This window comes from Carcharhinus amblyrhynchos, chromosome 8 (genome assembly GCF_965287045.1).
Source record: "Carcharhinus amblyrhynchos chromosome 8, sCarAmb.v2.hapA, whole genome shotgun sequence".
NCBI lineage: Eukaryota > Metazoa > Chordata > Chondrichthyes > Carcharhiniformes > Carcharhinidae > Carcharhinus > Carcharhinus amblyrhynchos.
In genome coordinates, this window is record NC_137331.1 from 112168564 (window position 1) to 112187644 (window position 19081).

General features: G+C 39.2%; 1 protein-coding gene across 3 annotated transcripts in view; it reads right to left on the bottom strand.

Moving 5' to 3' along the window:
* The window catches only part of ppp4r1 (protein phosphatase 4, regulatory subunit 1), an 82423-nt gene that overhangs the window by 48728 nt on the left and 14614 nt on the right, over window positions 1-19081 (bottom strand). For all 3 annotated transcript variants that reach the window (XM_080194662.1, XM_080194659.1, XM_080194660.1), the window contains 6 exons: window positions 10262-10368; window positions 4638-4780; window positions 3911-4057; window positions 1892-1999; window positions 1727-1792; window positions 156-314 (listed from right to left, as the gene is read on the bottom strand). In XM_080194662.1, coding sequence (XP_080050788.1) covers window positions 156-314; window positions 1727-1792; window positions 1892-1999; window positions 3911-4057; window positions 4638-4780; window positions 10262-10364 — 726 coding nt within the window. In that variant the 5' untranslated portion in view covers window positions 10365-10368. The remainder of the gene's footprint in view (window positions 1-155; window positions 315-1726; window positions 1793-1891; window positions 2000-3910; window positions 4058-4637; window positions 4781-10261; window positions 10369-19081) is intronic.

Here is a 19081-nt window from a genome sequence, read left to right on the forward strand (position 1 = left end):
TTCAGACATGGCCCTACAGATGTAAAAACACCGCATTGAGTAGGATGATGTATGGTCAGTTCAATACGGAAAATTCCAGAACTAACACAAACATGATCATTACATTGCTGATCTACTAAAGCTTCAGAACATACAGAAAAGACATTGCACCTCACCCATCGTGAAGGGTCGCTGATCAGGTTAATGAAGAGTGAAGAAAGTTTTGTTCTCCGAACTTCCTGAGAGGTTGCACAAGAAATGCCCATAAAGCATTCGGCACATGCTTTCCGCACTCCCCACACATTATCAGAGCAGAGCTGGAAGAACCTGGGTAACTGCACAGAAAAATCCAAGGGAATGGGGTTTTCAGTTATGATTGACATTTCACTTCAGAGGGGAGGTTTTTTTGAACATCACCGTCACCGCATTTAAAGATGGTCATTACAGATGTTGGGTTATAGCTGCATGAAAGCAAACATTTCAAACTTTCGTTTTTGGGCCTTGGCAACAAACATTCAGGAGCATCATACATTAATTCAAAATAAACTTAATCAATTTCTAATTTTATTCAAGGGATCAGTAAAATTTTGATAATTTGTTCTTGCATTTGCAAAAAAAATTGCTCCACGACACTTGGTTAAATAGGTATTAGAACAAAAGCAGGGATGTTCTCAACAGTCCCAATATTGAACATTAATTTCAATGCAATGTGCCTGAGGGAATTTGTTCTCAAAATCTAAAATGAAAAAAAAAACACTGACTAACTTATTTGAGACATACATGGAATATAGTTCAAATTCTATTTTATCACATTTCAATTGTGGTCAGTTCAAAATTCCATTTAATTTTAAGGCCCACTCCCCAAGAGCTGGAAGCAACTAGTAAAAAGCAAAACATGAATTCCACTGATAATTGAGTAAATGCATTGCCTAGTGTGTTACTGAGCTTTATACATTAAAGTTATTCATGACTCAAATTCTGGTTTGTCCTTACTCATCTGATTCAGTATTACAATTGATCTCTGTGTCTCTATAATTGAGAAGGGTTCCTGCACAGATTTCTATCCACTGTCCCCACAAAGTGAATGCTTTTGAGCAAGGATCAGATTTAATCCCCCCACCCCATCATCATGCATGGTCAAATATCCTGCTGACACTCACTGTCAAGGTTCATACATTAATAGTGGTTCATTGTGAATTACCCGAAAGCTGCCGGCACCTGTCGAACCTTACCTCAGGATAAGCCTTCGAAGGAAACAGAGGAAAAGAAGGAAATAGGAGACAAATAATAGGAAAAAAAAACCACTCAAACCGATTCAGTTCTACTTTTTAAAAAAAAGCTTCATTGTCAACGAACAAAGACGTTCTCAAGAATTACAAAGGAATCATGCACTCATCATGAGTGTAACATGAGGTTTTGATGTGGTTTCACAAAATTATTTCAACACCAGGCTGTTCGACAATGAAGTGTTGAAGTGAATGTGATTCCAGAAAACAAAATAATTAAATGCACACAAACACAAGCTCACTTTTGCTATCAACCAAGGTTTGACCTCATTATTCATGGGGGAAAGATTGACTTGACAAATTTGGCAAGATTATTAATCGTATTACTTATTCAGAACAATGTCACGGTAACATAAATGATTAAAACATTTAATTTGGATTTTTTTCCTTTCTTTGCCGTCCTTGATAGCTAAAGGCTAATATTTAGTATGAAGCGCTGATCACTATTTGTGTATACCTACCAACAATCCTTCAGTGGCCTCACGACCAACGACACCGGATATATCTCCAATATTGGCAGCACACACCTGAAAGAAAAAGATCATGTCTCTTACAAATTAAATAAAACACCAAAAAAAAGGAGGTATGAAGTGAGAAATCGCCAAGTGATAGTTATGTAAACTAACCTTGCGAACATGGAACATTCGACAATCACAGCACATCTCACAGAACCGGTGCAGTATATATTTCTCTGTGATAGCCTTTCCCACCATGGGAGCCATTTTACACATTATCTATAATGAAGGCAAAAGTAAACCAGTAAAATAAAACTCTATTAAATACAACAGCAGGTTTTTCTTAATTTCTGTGAAACAGAACTCGTGTTCCTTTTGGAGGCTCATGCATTTTCCTGCAACAACTTAAACTACTTATAGCCTATTTAGGAACATACAACTAAAAACCTATTCGCAGGGAAAAAATGCTCACTTTTACCACATAGCCTCTACAGGCTCATTAACTAGCTTGAAGAAAAACTTCACGTACTTCAATGTACTTATCGTGTCCTCTTGATTTTTATAATTGCATGCATCCTCCACACAATTACAAGAAAAATAGGAAGCTTTTATTCAGTTTTTCCTTTAAAGGGATCAATACAAAAAAACCTTGCTTGTTGCAAAACATGATGTTTGCTACATAGTAAAGAACTCTATCTTTGCTTGATGAAGGCAAAAATCACAATTGTATCATCAATTATTCTAACACAAATGAGTAACATGGTATACTAATTTCAGAGCCAGTGCAATGCCAGTTACTTAGGCCATATGTTCCAATGACTGGCACATTGTATCAGAGAACACATCCATTTGGCTATTTGTAATATGCAGAGCACTGACTGTACTATCAACCCATGCTTGCAAAGCTCAGAACGTTATGTTTGATGTCAGATATGATCCTGCAGTTGCACAGCACTTGCTGCCTCACGTGTGCTAAGGATTAGACTAACAACCAATTCAATATCATTAACCGTTGTCTCACACTTGCTAGATGGTACATATATTCATATATAGGGACCTGTCCTCTGCAAGCAAATGGAACATGCCCGAGATTGCACCTTTTTTGAATTAAAAGGTTTGGGTGTTACAAGAAAGCTTGTAATATTACTGTAATGAAGTTATTGCAAAAATCCCCTACAAACACATGGAATGAAAGAGGTGCGATAGTTTCGTGGTGCATTCTCCATGGCAACACTGTTGACTTGCACCCTTTTCTTATACAATTTAAATTGTTGCTCCCCTGAAATATCATCCGTGGCTGCTCTGATGAGTGCAAGACAAAAAGCTTTGACATTTGTCTTTTCAGCAACACTCATAGCTTGAATTAGCATGTTCCACAAAAGGAAATATCTGTGACGATATTAACTATTCCAGAAACACGAGATTGGTATGGAATTGCATAAATTCATATTGGAGAAATTAAATTCAGTAGAATACCTACAAATGAAACTACTAATAAGATAAGGATAAAGTAGTGACATATACGACCAACCTACTTAAATAAGAGTCATTCTGAGTCATGGGTAAGAAAGGGTTCAGCACATCAAAAGAAAAGCAGAAAAGCTCTTTTTATCCATTTATTACAAAGGGGACTTTGAAGTCTTAATTATGATAAGCATCTGCCTGAAAAGTTTAGAAATGCGAATCAAGCAGTTAAGCAACAGTGGCTGTAAGGAATAAATATAAGGCAGTGTTGAATGATATTCAAGATGAAATGCAAATTGTCATCTCAGAGGAATGAGAAGAAGATACAAAAAGTGGGTAATGGAATAGATAATTTAAAAATCCATTAACATCTGATAACTATAGTCTATTGTTAACATGTTTAAATTCTCAGGATAAATCCTTGTATTTGCAGTGCTTAATTATTGTTGGCTTAAGAAATTTGTTCCATCTGATAACGTCGTGGAGCTATTAATTGGAGTACATTACACGAATGTATTTACTCCATCTTCAACACCACCCAAACTTTTATCCTAAAATGGACATAATTCCATTTTCTGTACTCCTCACATTATCTAATGTGATGTACATAAAATTACAATTGCCATCTTTTAGCTTAAACATAGTGGTGCCCATGTTCTCTTGAATGTTCCAAATCTTCTCATTTGTAATTATATTTTTTACACAAAAAAAAGACATTTCACTTACTGCTACAGCCTCAGTTTTCAGATCATCATTGCTTTCAGGAGCAGTTAGATCCAGTAGAACAGGACATACTTTTGTCTCCACATCATATCTTTCTATTATCTCTTGTTCTAACACCACCAGCAATGCTGCCTGGCTCGTCTTCCTCACCTATAAATAGTAATTGGAGTTGAGAAGTGATTTGTAGCCAACCAACTAAGGAGAAAGAGCGCAAAATACAGACAGTTTGCAACACAAAACAATCAATTAATCGATTCAACACCGCGACTGAACTTCAAACGGAAGCTTATTAAATAAAGCTGTATTTCTAGTTTGCCTTTCACTGACTTAACAGAGGATGTCAGGATTTCTTAATGTCGTAACACAACTACTGTATCTGGTGCAAATTCAGATCTACTATTCCTTCATCAGGGTAAGAATTACTCACTTGCATAATACAACAGTCAATTTGTAATAAATTGATTGATTTAAGAGATTCAGTTCACAGGGTAAGTGTTTAAAACATTTTTCTTAAATTACTTTGGTTACTGAATTTGTGTTCCCTTTCCAGTAGATTATTTTTCCTATTGCAAGAAATAGCTGAATTGAAGAAATGTAGTTTTATTTGTTCCCTTCTCCAGGGTCATCACTGAAGTCACATGCTATGATCAAACACATGATTAATTGGTCTAAACTAAAAGCAACTAAAAAAGAAAGCCTCCTTTCAAAAAGGAAAAAAAAGACACAGTACCTGGTTGTTGGGGTCTGCAAGACATCGAACCATAAAGGGCAACAAGTATTTGGAGAAAGCGAAAGGAATCGAAGGCCTATTTTCTTGGCAGAATATGGCAATATGAGGCACCTGTTCCATCAATTCTGCACGGACTGTTGGTTCTGTAAAGAAAATTTCATGTGACTAGCAATAAGCAGGAAAAAGTATTTTGCCATGAGTACTTGTTTAAAAGGTGTTTATTTTCCATAGATTTTGGATATCTTTTATTCATTCAGGGGATGCGGTTGTTGCTGGCTGGCTGGCCCTGCCTTTGTTGCCCATCCCTAACTGGCCTTGAACTCAGAGGCTTGCTAGTCCAGTTCACAGGGCATTTAAGAGTCAACCACATTGGATCTGGAGTCACTTGCAGGCCAGATCAGTTAAGGATGGTAGATTTCCTTTCCTAAAGGGCATTAGTGAACCAAATGGGTTTTTCCAATAATCAACAATAATTTCAAGGTCATCAATAGATTCTTAATTCCAGATATTCGTTATTGAATTCAAATTCTATCATCTGCTGGGGTGGGATTCAAATCCAGGTTCTCAGAACATTAGCTCAGTTTGTGGATTACAAGTCGAGCAATAATACCACTAGGCCATTGCCTGCACACCCCCCCAACTTGCTCCCCAAATCTTGTATAAATGCCTGTATTCTGGCAGTTTGGTTGAGCCTCCCAGTTCAGAAGGTTGTGTTACATAACGACTATTGCACTCCAATATGACGGATTTATTAGTCATGCAGACTGAATAAATGTTAAAGAGTTATGTAACCGGTATCTCCACAATGCACTTTCAGTCCTATTTATTGGATTCCACAGTCCAGGGGAATCTCATTACAAACTACACTATAGAAATGAGATGTTTATTTAACAAGCTGAATATATTAATTACTTATTAACAGAAATCAAGAGGCTCTTGGAGTCCCCGTTCTCCATGCTTCTAAACAGTTTAAGCTCTTTTTGGAACAGAAGTTGTTCTTTACAACTAACTCTTTCCGGGTTTTGCAGTTACTTATGGGCATGTTTAGAGTTTTTTTTCAAATTACACGCAATGACTACTGTATGGGCGCTGTAATTAAATCTAAACTCCAGTCCCTTGGGCAGAAATAAATTGCCACACCTAGCAACAGTCACAAACACACACATCTTCTGTTACTTGACTATGCAAATTGAATTCAACTCTTCAAACAAGTTTATATAAAACAAAGTGTAAAACAGAAACTGTTGTGCGCTGGTTATTTGTCATCGGGAAAGAATCTCACAACAATGGACTGAATCAACCATCAGCAATTATGTGCTTAACCTGGAGCAGTAGTAAATGCATAATACATTTCCAAAAACAAATTCCAGTTGATAAAGAGCACTTTATGATTTGCTGTGATAACTAATTTTACAACATCCTACCACACTTCAAGTAGAATAGGTCCAGATTGTATTCAATTGTGAAAAAATATCTTTTGGGACAAATAACAGCGCTTCCAAATAACTTTAATGATCACTGTCTCAGATCTCCAAAGATGAATCTGCACACAAATTTTAAATACTTTTGCCATTCCTAATGCAAAATATAATGTAGGACAGCAACCATATTATAGCCAGAATGCCTCATGCATTTGCCATTTGAAGACTGCAAACACACATCAAGTTAAAATACAGTTACTAAATTAACTAAAATATTTTGAAGACTTGGGCTCACCAACTGGAAGCCTAAAGCCCATCACAGAACCTTTTAAAGTATTAACACAAAATTCAATCCCCTTGCTTCTTCCCTTGGCATCATGAGCGATTGTACTATCGTCTTCAATGGATTTAAGAACATAAGAAATAGGAGCAGGGGTAGGCCATCTAGCCCTTCGAGCCTGCCCCGCCATTCATTAAGATCACGGCTGATCTGAAGTGGATCAGTTCCACTTACCCGCCTGCTCCCCGTAACCCTTAATTCCCTTGTCTACCAGAAATCTATCTACCTGTGACTTAAATTATATTCAACGAGGTAGCCTCCACCACTTCAATGGGCAGAGAATTCCAGAGATTCACCAGCCTTTGAGAGAAGTTCCTCCTCAACTCAGTTCTAAACTGACCCCCCCCTCCTTATTTTGAGGCTGTGCCCTCTAGTTCTGTGTCCCTTTCTAAGCGGAAAGAATCTCTCTGCTTCTACCCTATCTAGCCCTTTCATTATCTTGTAAGTCTCTATAAGATCCCCCCTCAGCCTTCTAAACTCCAACGAGTACAGGCCCAGTCTATTTAATCTCTCCTCATAAGCTAACCTCCTCATCTCTGGTATCAGCCAGGTGAACCTTCTCTGTACTCCCTCCAAGGCCAATATATCCTTACACAAACAAGGTGACCAAAACTGCACAGTACTCCAGTTGCGGCCTCACCAGTGCCCTGTACAGTTGCAGCAAGACCTCCCTGCTTTTATATTCTATCCCCCTCGCGATGAAGGCCAACATTCCATTTGCCTTCTTGATCACCTTCTGCACCTGCAGACTGAGTTTTTGCGATTCGTGCACAAGGACCCCCAGGTCCCGCTGCATTGCAGCATGCTGCAACTTTTCGCCCTTCAAATAATACACCTTCCTACTATTATTTCTATCAAAGTGGAGAACCTCACATTTATACTCCATCTGCCAGATCCTCACACAGTCACTCAGCCTATCCAGATCTCTCTGCAGACTTTCCGCATCCTCCACACAATTTGCTTTTCCACTCATCTTTGTGTCATCAGCAAATTTGGTTACCCTACACTCAACCCCCTCCTCCAGATCGTCTACATACATGGTAAACAGTTGAGGCCCCAGCACCGATCCCTGCGGCACTCCACTATTCACCAACTGCCAACCAGAAAAGCACCCATTGATTCCAACTCTATGCTTCCTGTTAGATAACCAATCTTCACGCTAACACTTTACCCCCAACTCCATGTACCCTAACTTTCTGCAGCAACCTTTTGTGAGGCACCTTATTGAACACCTTCTGGAAATCTAAAAACACCACATCCACCTTCTAGACCTTCTGTCTACCACACTAGTCACATCTTCATAAAAATCCAGTAAATTTGTCAAACACGACTTCCCCTTCACGAATCCGTGATGCATCTGTTTAATCAAACCGTTCTTTTCTAGGTGTCCTGCTATTTCCTCTTTGATGATGGATTCTAGCATTTTTCCAACTACGGACATTAAGCTAACTGGGCTGCAGTTCCCTACCTTTTTTTAAAACAGCGGCCTAACAGTAGCTGTTTTCCAATCCGCTGGCACTTCCCCAGAGTCCAGCGAATTTTGATAAATAATTACTAAGGCATCTGCTATTATTTCTGCCATTTCTTTCAGAACCCCAGGATGCATTCCATCTGGTCCTGGGGGGTGTCTACCGAGCACTACCTCTCCAGTAACAGTAATTGTATTAAGGACCTCATCCCCTACCAACCCTCCATCTTTAATATTCGGTAAGCTATTTGTGTCCGTGAAGACCGACACAAAAAACTCATTTAAAGTCTCAGTCGTTTCCTACCGCTAAATCCCCCCTCTCATCCACCAATGGTCCAACATTCACTTTAGCCAGTCTACTCCTCTTTATGTATTTGTAAAAACTTTTACTATCATGTCTTATATTTAGAGCTAGTTTAGTTTCATACTCTATCTTTCCTTTATCACTTTCTTAGTCATTCTTTGTTGTTTTTTAAATCTTTCCCAATTTTCTAATTCCCCACTACTTTTAGCTGCTCTGTACGCATCAGTTTTTAATTTAACACTCTCCATTATTTCCTTCGATAGCCATGGCTGGTTATCCCTTTTCTTATGGTCCTTCTTTATCATCGGAATATATTTCTGCTGAGTACCAAAAAAGATCTCCTTAAAAATCCTCCACTGTTCCTCAGCTGTCCTACCAACCAATCTGCGCCCCAAACTTACATTAGCCAATTCTGCCCTTATCTTATCATACTCCCCTTTGTTCAAGCAGAGGACACTGGTTTGGGACCCTACCTTCTGACCCTCCATCTGCATCAGAAATTCAACCATTTGTGTTCCAAGAGGATCCCTCGCAAGAAGATCCCTAATTCTCCTGCCTCGTTACACAGTACCAGATCTAAGATAACTCACTCCCTCGTAGATTCTGTTACATAGTGTTCAAGGAAACTATCCCAACAGCATTCCAAGAACTCTCCCTCAAGCCCACCACGTCCGACTTGAGTCAACCAATGTGCAGGTTAAAATCCCCCATAATTCTTGCCGTTCTGTTTTTGCACACATCAATTATTTGCTTGTTTATAGCCCACTCCATCTCAAAGTTATTATTTGGGGGCCTATACACCACACCCACCAGTGACTTTCTCCTCTTACTATTTATTATCTCTACCCACAACGGTTCCACATTTTGATCTTTGGACCCTATACAGCCATGATCTTATTGAATGACGGGGCAGGCTCGAAGGGCTGGATGGCCTACTCCTGCTCCTATTTCTTATGTTCTTATGTTCTTATCTTCTCTTACTACTGCCCTGATATTATCCTTTATTAACAGAGCTACCCCACCTCCTTTTTCTTCCTGAATATCCTTCCCAAATGTCTGATACAACATTTGGCTATAGCTAAGTCATGACATGTAATTTCTACTCAAAACAAAAACACCCTGCAGATATACAATTGAGTCAATTGAAATATTTTGTTCCTTTACTGCTGAAAAATTGAAGCTTTTCTCCAAAGCTGTTGTGCTGTAAAACTACAAGGAGGCTTCTTTGGTCAAATGTGCAGTCAAACCAGAACAAATGGGTTCAAACTACAATTGCTATATTATCTCTTCCAATTTTATCAGCAGCTGCACGACAGATAAATCTGGCTAACACCAAAGTGTAAGCATAAAGAACAAAGAATACAGCACAGGAACAGACTCTTTGGCCCTCCAAGCCTGCACCGATCATGTGTTCCTAACTAGACCAACTGTTTGTATCCCTCTATTCCCAGTCTGCCCCCTTATCCCCTTGGAGTTAAATATGGCAAATCAAAAGATGGCCAGGATTTAAAACTCTTCATTCCTGTATGTTCAAATACTTTGTCGCATACTAGTCCCCTTATTTGTTTTTATGGGCTGTGGACTAACATTCCCCATGATCCCACTTGCGGGTCTTTACTCATTCACTCACTACTCAAATCACTATGCGCACTCCAGATTCTTTTGGTGGTTCACTACTGGCTTTTCCCACTATAAAATGTAACGCAAAGGCAAGCAGAGATAAGTAGATGTTACACAAAGAGAAACTGACATAGTCAACAAAATGCTGAATTGAACTCCAAGGGAAAATAAGTTCTATTATTAGATAGTGGTCTAAACTGCCAGTAAACGACTTATGCAGACCAAAACACTTGGTTGAACTCGGATTTTTGTCAACTCACTGGAAGGGGTTAAGCATTCACATATGCTGGAATGTCAGACAGCAGGACGGGAATGAGACGTAATGTCAAAAATATAACAATTTATACAAAATATATCTTGGTGTTAAATATGGCAAATCAAAAGATGGCCAGGATTTAAACCTCTTCATTCCTATATGTTCAGATACTTTATACTGTATTATTTGGACTAAATACAGAACATATTTCTTACCTGGATCTTCCGCTAGTTTACTTATTCTCTCCAGCACTGCGAGGCAGTCTTTTTCGTCGTCGCTGACTGCCCGCAGCGTATCGAGCAAACCTCGTGCTACCATTTGTCTGTTAAAGAAAGAAAAGAATTAAAAGCCAAATGCTTTAACATTTGGTCTAATTGTCGAAAAGAACTTATTTCAACCACCACATATTCTGTCTCTCCTCACTGGATAAACTTTGATTTGCCAAAACCACTGACTGAAAAAGACACATTGGCCAAATGCACCAATATTTTCTGGTGATTAGTTAGAAGGTAGCAATGCAGAAGCCGAGGAATATTACTCTTCTACAGCTATCAGTTTACCACTGATGAAGTCTTTATAATGTTTAAAGGATACCAGTTAAAAAATCAGGCCCTTGTATTTTGCACCAAAACAGCAAGCAATCCGAGCACTTGATTTAAAATCTGCACTTTGCAACTTCGTTTTCAGGTCAATGCATCTCGTCCTGAAGGTGAATATCATTGCTTTGTACGGGTTATGGTCTCTCAGAAGGCAATAATACATGCAGTGTAAAGGGACATGGCACTTATTTTGGCCCTGGAGGGAGTGCAGAGGAGGTTTACTAGGCTGATACCGGAGTTGAGGGGATTGAGCTATGAGGAGAGGCTGAATAAACTAGGCTTGTACTCGTTAGAGTTTAGAAGAATGAGGGGAGATCTCATTGAGACGTATAAGATGATGAATGGGATGGATAGGATAGAGGTGGAGAGACTCTTCCCGCTCAAAAAAGACAGTAGGACTAGGGGGCACAGCCTCAAGATAAAGGGGAGGCGGTTTAGAACGGAGTTGAGGAGGAACTTCTTCACTCAAAGGGTGGTGAATCTCTGGAATTCTCTGCCCGTTGAAGTGGTGGAGGCTGTCTCGCTAAATATTTTTAAGAAGTGGGTTGATGGGTTCTTGATAAGAGAGGGGATTAAGGGTTATGGGGAGAGGGCGGGAAAGTGGAACTGAGCTACAACAGATCAGCCATGATCTTATTGAATGGCAGGGCAGGCTCGAAGGGCTAGATGGCCTACTCCTGCTCCTATTTCTTATGTTCTTATGTTCTTATTTCATTCTCTTCCATTATAATTTTGGTTTTTTTTTGTAAAATTCTTATTTCTGTTTTATATCATGTCCGCAAGACCCAAGCTCTCCAAATAGCTCAGTAACTCAATGGGATTAAGAGAGGAAAGGCTCATCTCAGTGCACTGAGATGGCTGATACCATTCAGGCGGTGGCCTTCGGCAACTGCAGACAAGCCTACCGATACATTCACTTTTGCTTAGACCTGGAAGAGCGCTCATTTGATTGTGGTGCTGGAGGGTTGCCAGCACAAATCACCAACTTCAAGGCGGGAGGAAAGGATTACAATTTTGGGTAGGGGCAGAGAAGGTAAGCCCAGCATCAATCCCTGCATGAGGGAACAAAGAGCTTTCTTCCTCTATCACTAGCAATGCTACTCAGGTGGTGACTGCCAGCACCACTGGTTTCAGTCAGGAACTAAAAAATTAAACAGTGGCTTTCAGAAGGGAGTGGGGCAGAGTAGTTAATTCTTTTAAAGAGCAGACACGGACACAACAGGCTGATTCTGCACTCCAAGTTTCTAAATGGTCTGCAACTTTGTGCACATTAACTATGTCATATCTCAACTAGACTGGTCTTCAATATTCTCTCCATTTCATAAATGAATATGAAGTTATTTATGGAATGTGTGTAATACTAACAGATTAGCATTCAGTAACAACCAAAATCATCATCCTAAAGGAAAACATGTATTTAAATGAAAAATGAAATTAAGCTGCATCAAAATCTGAAACAAAAAGGAATATTTTGTTGGCAACATAACTAACCCAGCATAGAATCATTGGAAGATTAAAGAATGCCAACTTGGTAAGTATTTCACCTGCTGGTAATTCCACAGACAAGTCACAGCATTGAAAGTCAATATATTACAGTGGTACTCACCCTTAGATTGAGTATAATGCAGGGAAATCTAGAGTAACAATTGGGTACTATCCCAGAAGTTTTCAAAACATAGTTAAAGTTGACCAGTGCGCTCTCTCATTGGCAATAAAATGGCTTAAGTCAAAATTTAGATGCAGATCTGTACTCCCTCCTCTTGTAAACAATGGAATTATGTGACAGGCACACCAAGGAGATTCTTTATTTGCATGTAACATAAAATTATTAGAGTCTCAACTCGACTGGATATTACAGCTAAGCCCAATACTATCCACAAGATAGCCAGAATTCTGGCTGAGTAACACTGTCATTGTTGCTTCTTGCTGATATTTTAGGCCCAAATGCTCACCTTTATCAGCAAGATCAGTACAGGATCTCCATTTAATAAAAATTCTAGCTGCTTAATTATTACTCATTAGCGAATTTACTTTACTTGCCTGAACAGGCAAAATTGTAAAATCTGCTGCAGAAAATTTCATGTAGTGCTGATTTAACTAATCAGTGACAGTTTAATCCATTAGCACTAACAGATGCAAGAACTAATTAGAAAACCTAAACAGTTAGTAGTAAGCAAGATAATACTCTATATATGATGTTTCAAATAAAAAGCAGAAAGCAAAGCTGCAGAGAAAGTAAAAGCCTTATTCCCAATTTATTAGTCATGATAATACTTCAAAATTATTTCATTGGTAGTGAAAATGCTTTAAAATGGCCTGTAGTCATGAAAGGCACCATATAACACAAATCTTTTATTCAATGAGTCACGAAGAATTAGACATGTTTTGTAACTATTAATGGTAACTGTAGATGGGCAGCTGCACCTTAAACAAGTTTTCAAATTAAGCTTTGTCAATCTTAGAGGAACTGCAAAAACTGAAATGTCTTCTAATTTGCCCATACCCTTTGTTTATTTTTATTTCTCATCATACTAATGGAAACATTCCCTCCACTCCCTGCCCCCACAGACTGCAATGCAAAGGTTAACTGCCTTTCAGAAATTATATGGGTTTCCAGAAGTGTCAATATTAAGAATGCTTGAAGTAATAGCAAGTGGACACGACTAACAAATTCCTAAACGACGAGACCAAAATACTATTCACTTGAAATGGCAAGCAGCCAAAATCAAAATGATGTACAAGGCATAAATATTGCTTCCTTGTTCCCCTTACCACTCAGGTTCCCCATATCCTATCTCACTACTTTCACTGACCTTTGCAATAAACCCTGCACAATGCTATTGTAATTACACTCTGCAATCCCTCACCTTTGATTTTTTGCACCCCAGGACAGATGTAGACTCATCTAACCCTAATCTCAGATCCTATCATTGTTTTTGCAATCTGTCATTCACCTGATACAGTCCCATCTTAACTGCTTCAAATAGGAGTGTGCATAAACACAAGCTAAATTGGTACACCACAGGCCTTTCTCATCACCGCAGGATCTGATTTAAACAAGTTAAGCAATACCATATAACACTCTCGTCTGCTACAGCTACCTCCTGCTCTGGGATCACTTTTCTTTTTGAGTTACACATTTGCCACAAAAATGTATTTGCATTACAACGACAAACAATCAGCACTATCCTGACATACAATATAAGAAAATCCATGGCCACTTAGAGGGTTCATATGGATATTTCTTGTCCAAAGGTTGAGACCGTGCATGCTCCTGCCACCCCCGTCCCCACAAAGACCTATCCATTGCCCTTCCTCCCATTCCTCAAAGAAACTTCCATTCGTTTCACCTACACCATTCTGTTCTTCACCAATCATCACCCTTCCATTCCCCCGAATGAATATATATAGAAACACAGAAATTAGAAGCAGGAGTAGGCTATTCAGTCCTTCAAGTCTGCTCCGCCATTCATTTTGTTGGAATTCAATATCCTGATCCCCCCTTACCCCATATCCCTTAATTCCCTTTAACCCAAAGAGCGATATCTACTTTTTTCTTGAAATTAGACAATGTTTTAGCCTCAATTACTTTCTGTGGTAGTGAATTCCACACATTCACCATCCCCGGGTGAAGAAATTTCTCCTCACCTCAGTCCTAAAAGGTCTACTCCTTATCTTCAAACTATGACCCCTAGTTCTGGACTCTGCCACCATCGGGAACATTCTTTCTGAATCTACCTCGTCTAACCCTGTTAGAATTTGATACGTTTCTATGAGATTCCCTCTCACTCTTCTAAACTCCAAATGAATACTAACTAGTCTCTCTTCACGTGACAGACCTGCCATCCCAGGAATCAGGCTGGTAAGCCTTCACTGCACTCCTGCTATAGCAAGGGCATCCTTCCTCGGATAAGGACACCAGAGCTGCACACAATAATCCAGATGTGGCCTCACCTCACCCTGTACAATTGCAGCAAAACACCCCCATCCCTATACTCATATCATCATGCGTAAATCATCACGTCCTAGCTGTCTCTGCCTCTCCCATGTTTCACTGTTAAAGTTCTCCCCTTTCAAGGTTTGGCCTTCAGCTTCTCTTCCCCCATTATGGTCAGTCTCATCCAAAACCTCTTTTCCATCATCTTGCTTTGAAAAATTGCTCTTGCATGGTTTCATTTTACTTGTCTGAACGTTGCCACAGCAGCTTCGGCAGTGGTTTAGTTTCCTTCCCCACACTATTGTCCCTGGAGTGTCCCAAAGATCTCTGCTTGACCTTATCCTCCATTAATTAATTCCTGCCCCTTGGTAACACCAGACTGTGAATGAGTCACAACTTACCCCATTTCAAGCTAACATCACACGTTCGGTGCCCGTGACAAGTTTTATACTCATTCACCAGGCCATAACCTCAAGATGAGCCAGGCTGTTTGAAGCATTCACATTTAGTTAGATCCCAAGCCCAGGTTTGTTCCTACATTCCAATACATCCCATTGCTTTCAGATTTCACTATTCCAAGGATCTTGTTGCTGGATTTACATCTTCCAGCAAAACCCAGCTGCCTATACTCTTGTCACTTATTTGAGCATCATCCTGCCCTCACAAACATACGTTAGTGCCACATCAAAGGTTTAGGAATGTTTAATATCCTCAGGTTTAAAATCTTCCCAATGCACTCAGACCAATAATATGAATGATCATCTTCTGATCACAATGTTGGCCAGAACACCAAAATTCTTTCTTCACTGAAAATGTTCAAGGGGTATGTTTTTATCCACCAGAACATGTTGTAATAGTGTCAACATGGTTGTGTGCTCAAATATCATTGTCTGGACTTGTGCAGCTATACCCATTTTCCACCTTTCTTTTCAATTCTCTGCTTCCTTATTCTATAAAATAAAAAGCTAATAGTGAATTTGCTTTGGACTGTCCCGAGGTCAAGAGAAGATTACGTTTATTTAGAATGTACTCAAGACCTTGGTACACTTCAGAAAACAAGGAAATCCCAAAATCCATAGACTATGAAAAGTCTGCGTGCTTAAAATGCTTGTGCAATAGTTCTCTTTTAGCTGGGCAAGATGACAAGAAAAATCTTGAATTCCTTGAGAATATAAAATTGTCAAGCATTCGTGAAAAAAAAAAGAAACCAATACCAAATCATTCCTCCTCTGCAATCCCTCATTCTTCCGACTGCAATTGGATATGCAATTAACTGGAATGCCGTTTCTTACTGAAACGAACAAAATTTTTCACTAAGCTTTTCACAAAATCTAAACCTCATCATCAGCAAAATATCTGTGCCCAACCAAAAAGTAGCTTTAAAGAATGCACATAGCCTCATTTCCTTTTTTGTATTTCAAATAGTATTCTAATTAAATTTCAGGAATTACATTTCATAACCAAACCTGTATTACTTGACAAAACAACTTCTCACGGCCACATCATACTTGGTTAAAAGTTATTTGGCTTAAATGGCATATGACAGAGCGTACTCACCTTAATCCTACTTAGCACTTCTGCACTACACCCGCATGTAACCACTGCTAATCTTGACAACTGCAAGCTTAACTAACCATGAACTGTTTTCTTCCTCAAAAGCACAATATATTTCAGTATCACAAAATCTGCACCCAAACTCACTGCTTCCATTGTATTTTTGTGACAGCACTGCTATTCAATCAGCTGATGCAATACATGAAGGAACACCTCCAAATGTATTCCCCTACCAGCTGGCTACTGGATACCACATAGCACAACTATTTTTGGTGACAACAGAATCAGCGCTTATTCCATTTGCGGATCCGTCTGGATCATCCAATGCTGTGGAAAGCTCACAGGCAGAAAATTGAAAGATGCAGTTCTGACACTTAAGCAAGGGTTTAGTGATCATTTGTTTGTCTCATGATTTGTTTCTCAAAGTAAACTTTACAGATTCTTAGGGCAGCAGGAACTGACGCACCCAGAATTATTTCTGTACAACAAATTCCATGTCAGGGCATGCTCAAAGAATGACTGTTACATAACCTTTCCAGCTGTTACATTGGTTCCTACAACATTCTGTAACTGAGATACAAACATAATGCCACATCTAAACATGACTTACTTATATTTTTAAGCACAGAGTAAGTGCATTTGAACATTGAGCATAATTTCAGAATTGTTCAGGAACTGTCTATTTTAAAAAAAAAGCACAATTGGATATTCAGGCAGAAATGGCACCCAATATCCCGTGCCACAATGCAGCACAACATGGGTTTACACCACTGATTTACCAATTTTTGATTGGGGTATTGTGATGTTAGTGTACCTTTTAAGAGAATTTTTTCTAAATCACGTTTTCTGCAGTAATAAGCAGGCATTTTTGGCTTCAGTTGTTTTTTCATTATGCTGGAAGCTTGACTGAAAATGTCTCTTTATTGCTGCTTAAATGGAGGGTTGTTTATTTTTATTGGGATGTTTATGACTCTGCATTGTTAAGAGAAAAACTGGTTGACAGGTTAGGTGCCAGAAGTTCTTTCATTTTCACTTTGGAGCTGTTCAGGTTTTAGTTTTAGATGAGGCATCAAGCTGAAAAGTCATCTCTCTCTCTCTCCATCCCCCACCCCTCCGGACTTTGGAAATTCTGCGGCTTAGCTGAAAGCCTACTTGGAGCAGAAAATCTGCTGTTAGTGCCTTAACCAGAGACTACCTGGGGCTCTGGGAGATTGTTCAGAGTCTACCCACAGAACTGCAGACTTCATCAAATGATCTCAAGTCCAGTATTACATGAGCATTAGTCTTTGCTGTGTTAAACCTGTGAACAGGGCTTTTTGTCTACAGGATTAGTTTGATTGGAACACATTAAATATATTTGTTAGGGTTATTCATTATAGTGGTTGTTTTGTTTCCTGTTTGTATTTGTTAAGAGTTAGTGCTAATTTTCTTACTATACATGTTCTTAAATAAACTTTGTTTGATAAAAGGTCCTTAGTGGGTCTTTTGAATCACACCTGAAGTGAAACATATCATGCTTACCCGAGCCAAATTCAAAATGCAAAGCTTATGATCCAGGTGGGCTCTATAAAACATTTTGGAGTTTCTGACCTGAATCATAACATATCTTGCTTAGAAGTTGCACATTGTCATATTAAACATTTTCCCAATGACCAAATGAGAGATTATGTAAATATTCTTTATTCTCATGAAGGACAATGTACATTTACCTCTGTTACGAATGGGATGTTTTGAACGGTCCCTTTAACTGAAGGCAGAAAGGAGTAATGAAGAGGGCCGTATGATATGCTACAAATTCTGCTGACAACAAGCCTGCATGGCTTTGTTATCATACAGACTGGGGACTCAGGTTGAGACTTAGGTGGAATTCTCCCAAGAATTTTGAAGTGTTGTCTCTAGTAGGAAAATTGGTGACATTAGGTTCACAATCACAAACATTTGTTTTTGGGAGCCTGGGGAGATTGCTACTGAATTCTCCCACACAGGAACCCACTCCACACAACTCCCCCACCTTTCAGGAATTCCCCCCCCCGGCTCAGGAGACCCCCCCACCTCCCCCTCACCCCTCTGGAACACCCACCTAGCCCCCCTCTCTGGAGCCCCCATGCACCCCCCTCTCTGGAGCCCCCCCCACCCCCTTACCATTATAGGGAAATTGAATTCAAAAATTTATGACTTAGGAAAATTGGGTGACGTGTACTCGTTGGATGCTTGGGAGTGCTTTTAGATTGCTTCCTGAAAGTACTGTAAAATCTACACATGCTGTGGGGCTATCAGCCATGTTAAGCCATTAACAGGGTATTAGTAAGAGCTTTCACTGTTGCATAGTATTAGTTGCTAAAGTAAAGTTCAGTTAATGTTGATTGTTAGTGTTAGTTTTAAAACTGAAAGGAATTGTACAACAATTGTTCACTGTGAGTTTAAATATCTTTTTAAAAAGTTATCGGAACACCTTGCACAGCAGCACATTAACTAAACCCAAAGGCAGTGGCTCAGGTTGGCAAGAGCCAAGTGTTGCAAATCATCTCTCTTCCCTTTCTCCACACTTCCAACAAGTTTGTTGTGCTCAAGCCATTACTGCTCTGCTTACCAATGCATAGTAAACATCTACACATCCAGCTAGCTCTTCTTACCCATTGTAAAGCACTGGCATGCAAAGTTATCCAGAGTTGATTGAAAAGAATACAACCTCAATGACAGGTGCAGCTAAGAATGCAGGTCATGTGTTTTTTTTAAAAACAGAAAGGTAAACTCAGACTGTATTCACACACTTCTTTTTATTGTAGCGCATGAACAGCTCAAGAGTTAGACTCAAATTCAATCGCTTAGCTAGAAAAAAAGGGATTGTGATATGGAATACCAAGGAGAAAAATGCAATTGTTTGCCATGTTACAAAATGTTGGAAAATAAGTTAGCAAATTTACAGATTTCAGTTCCCTTTCCAA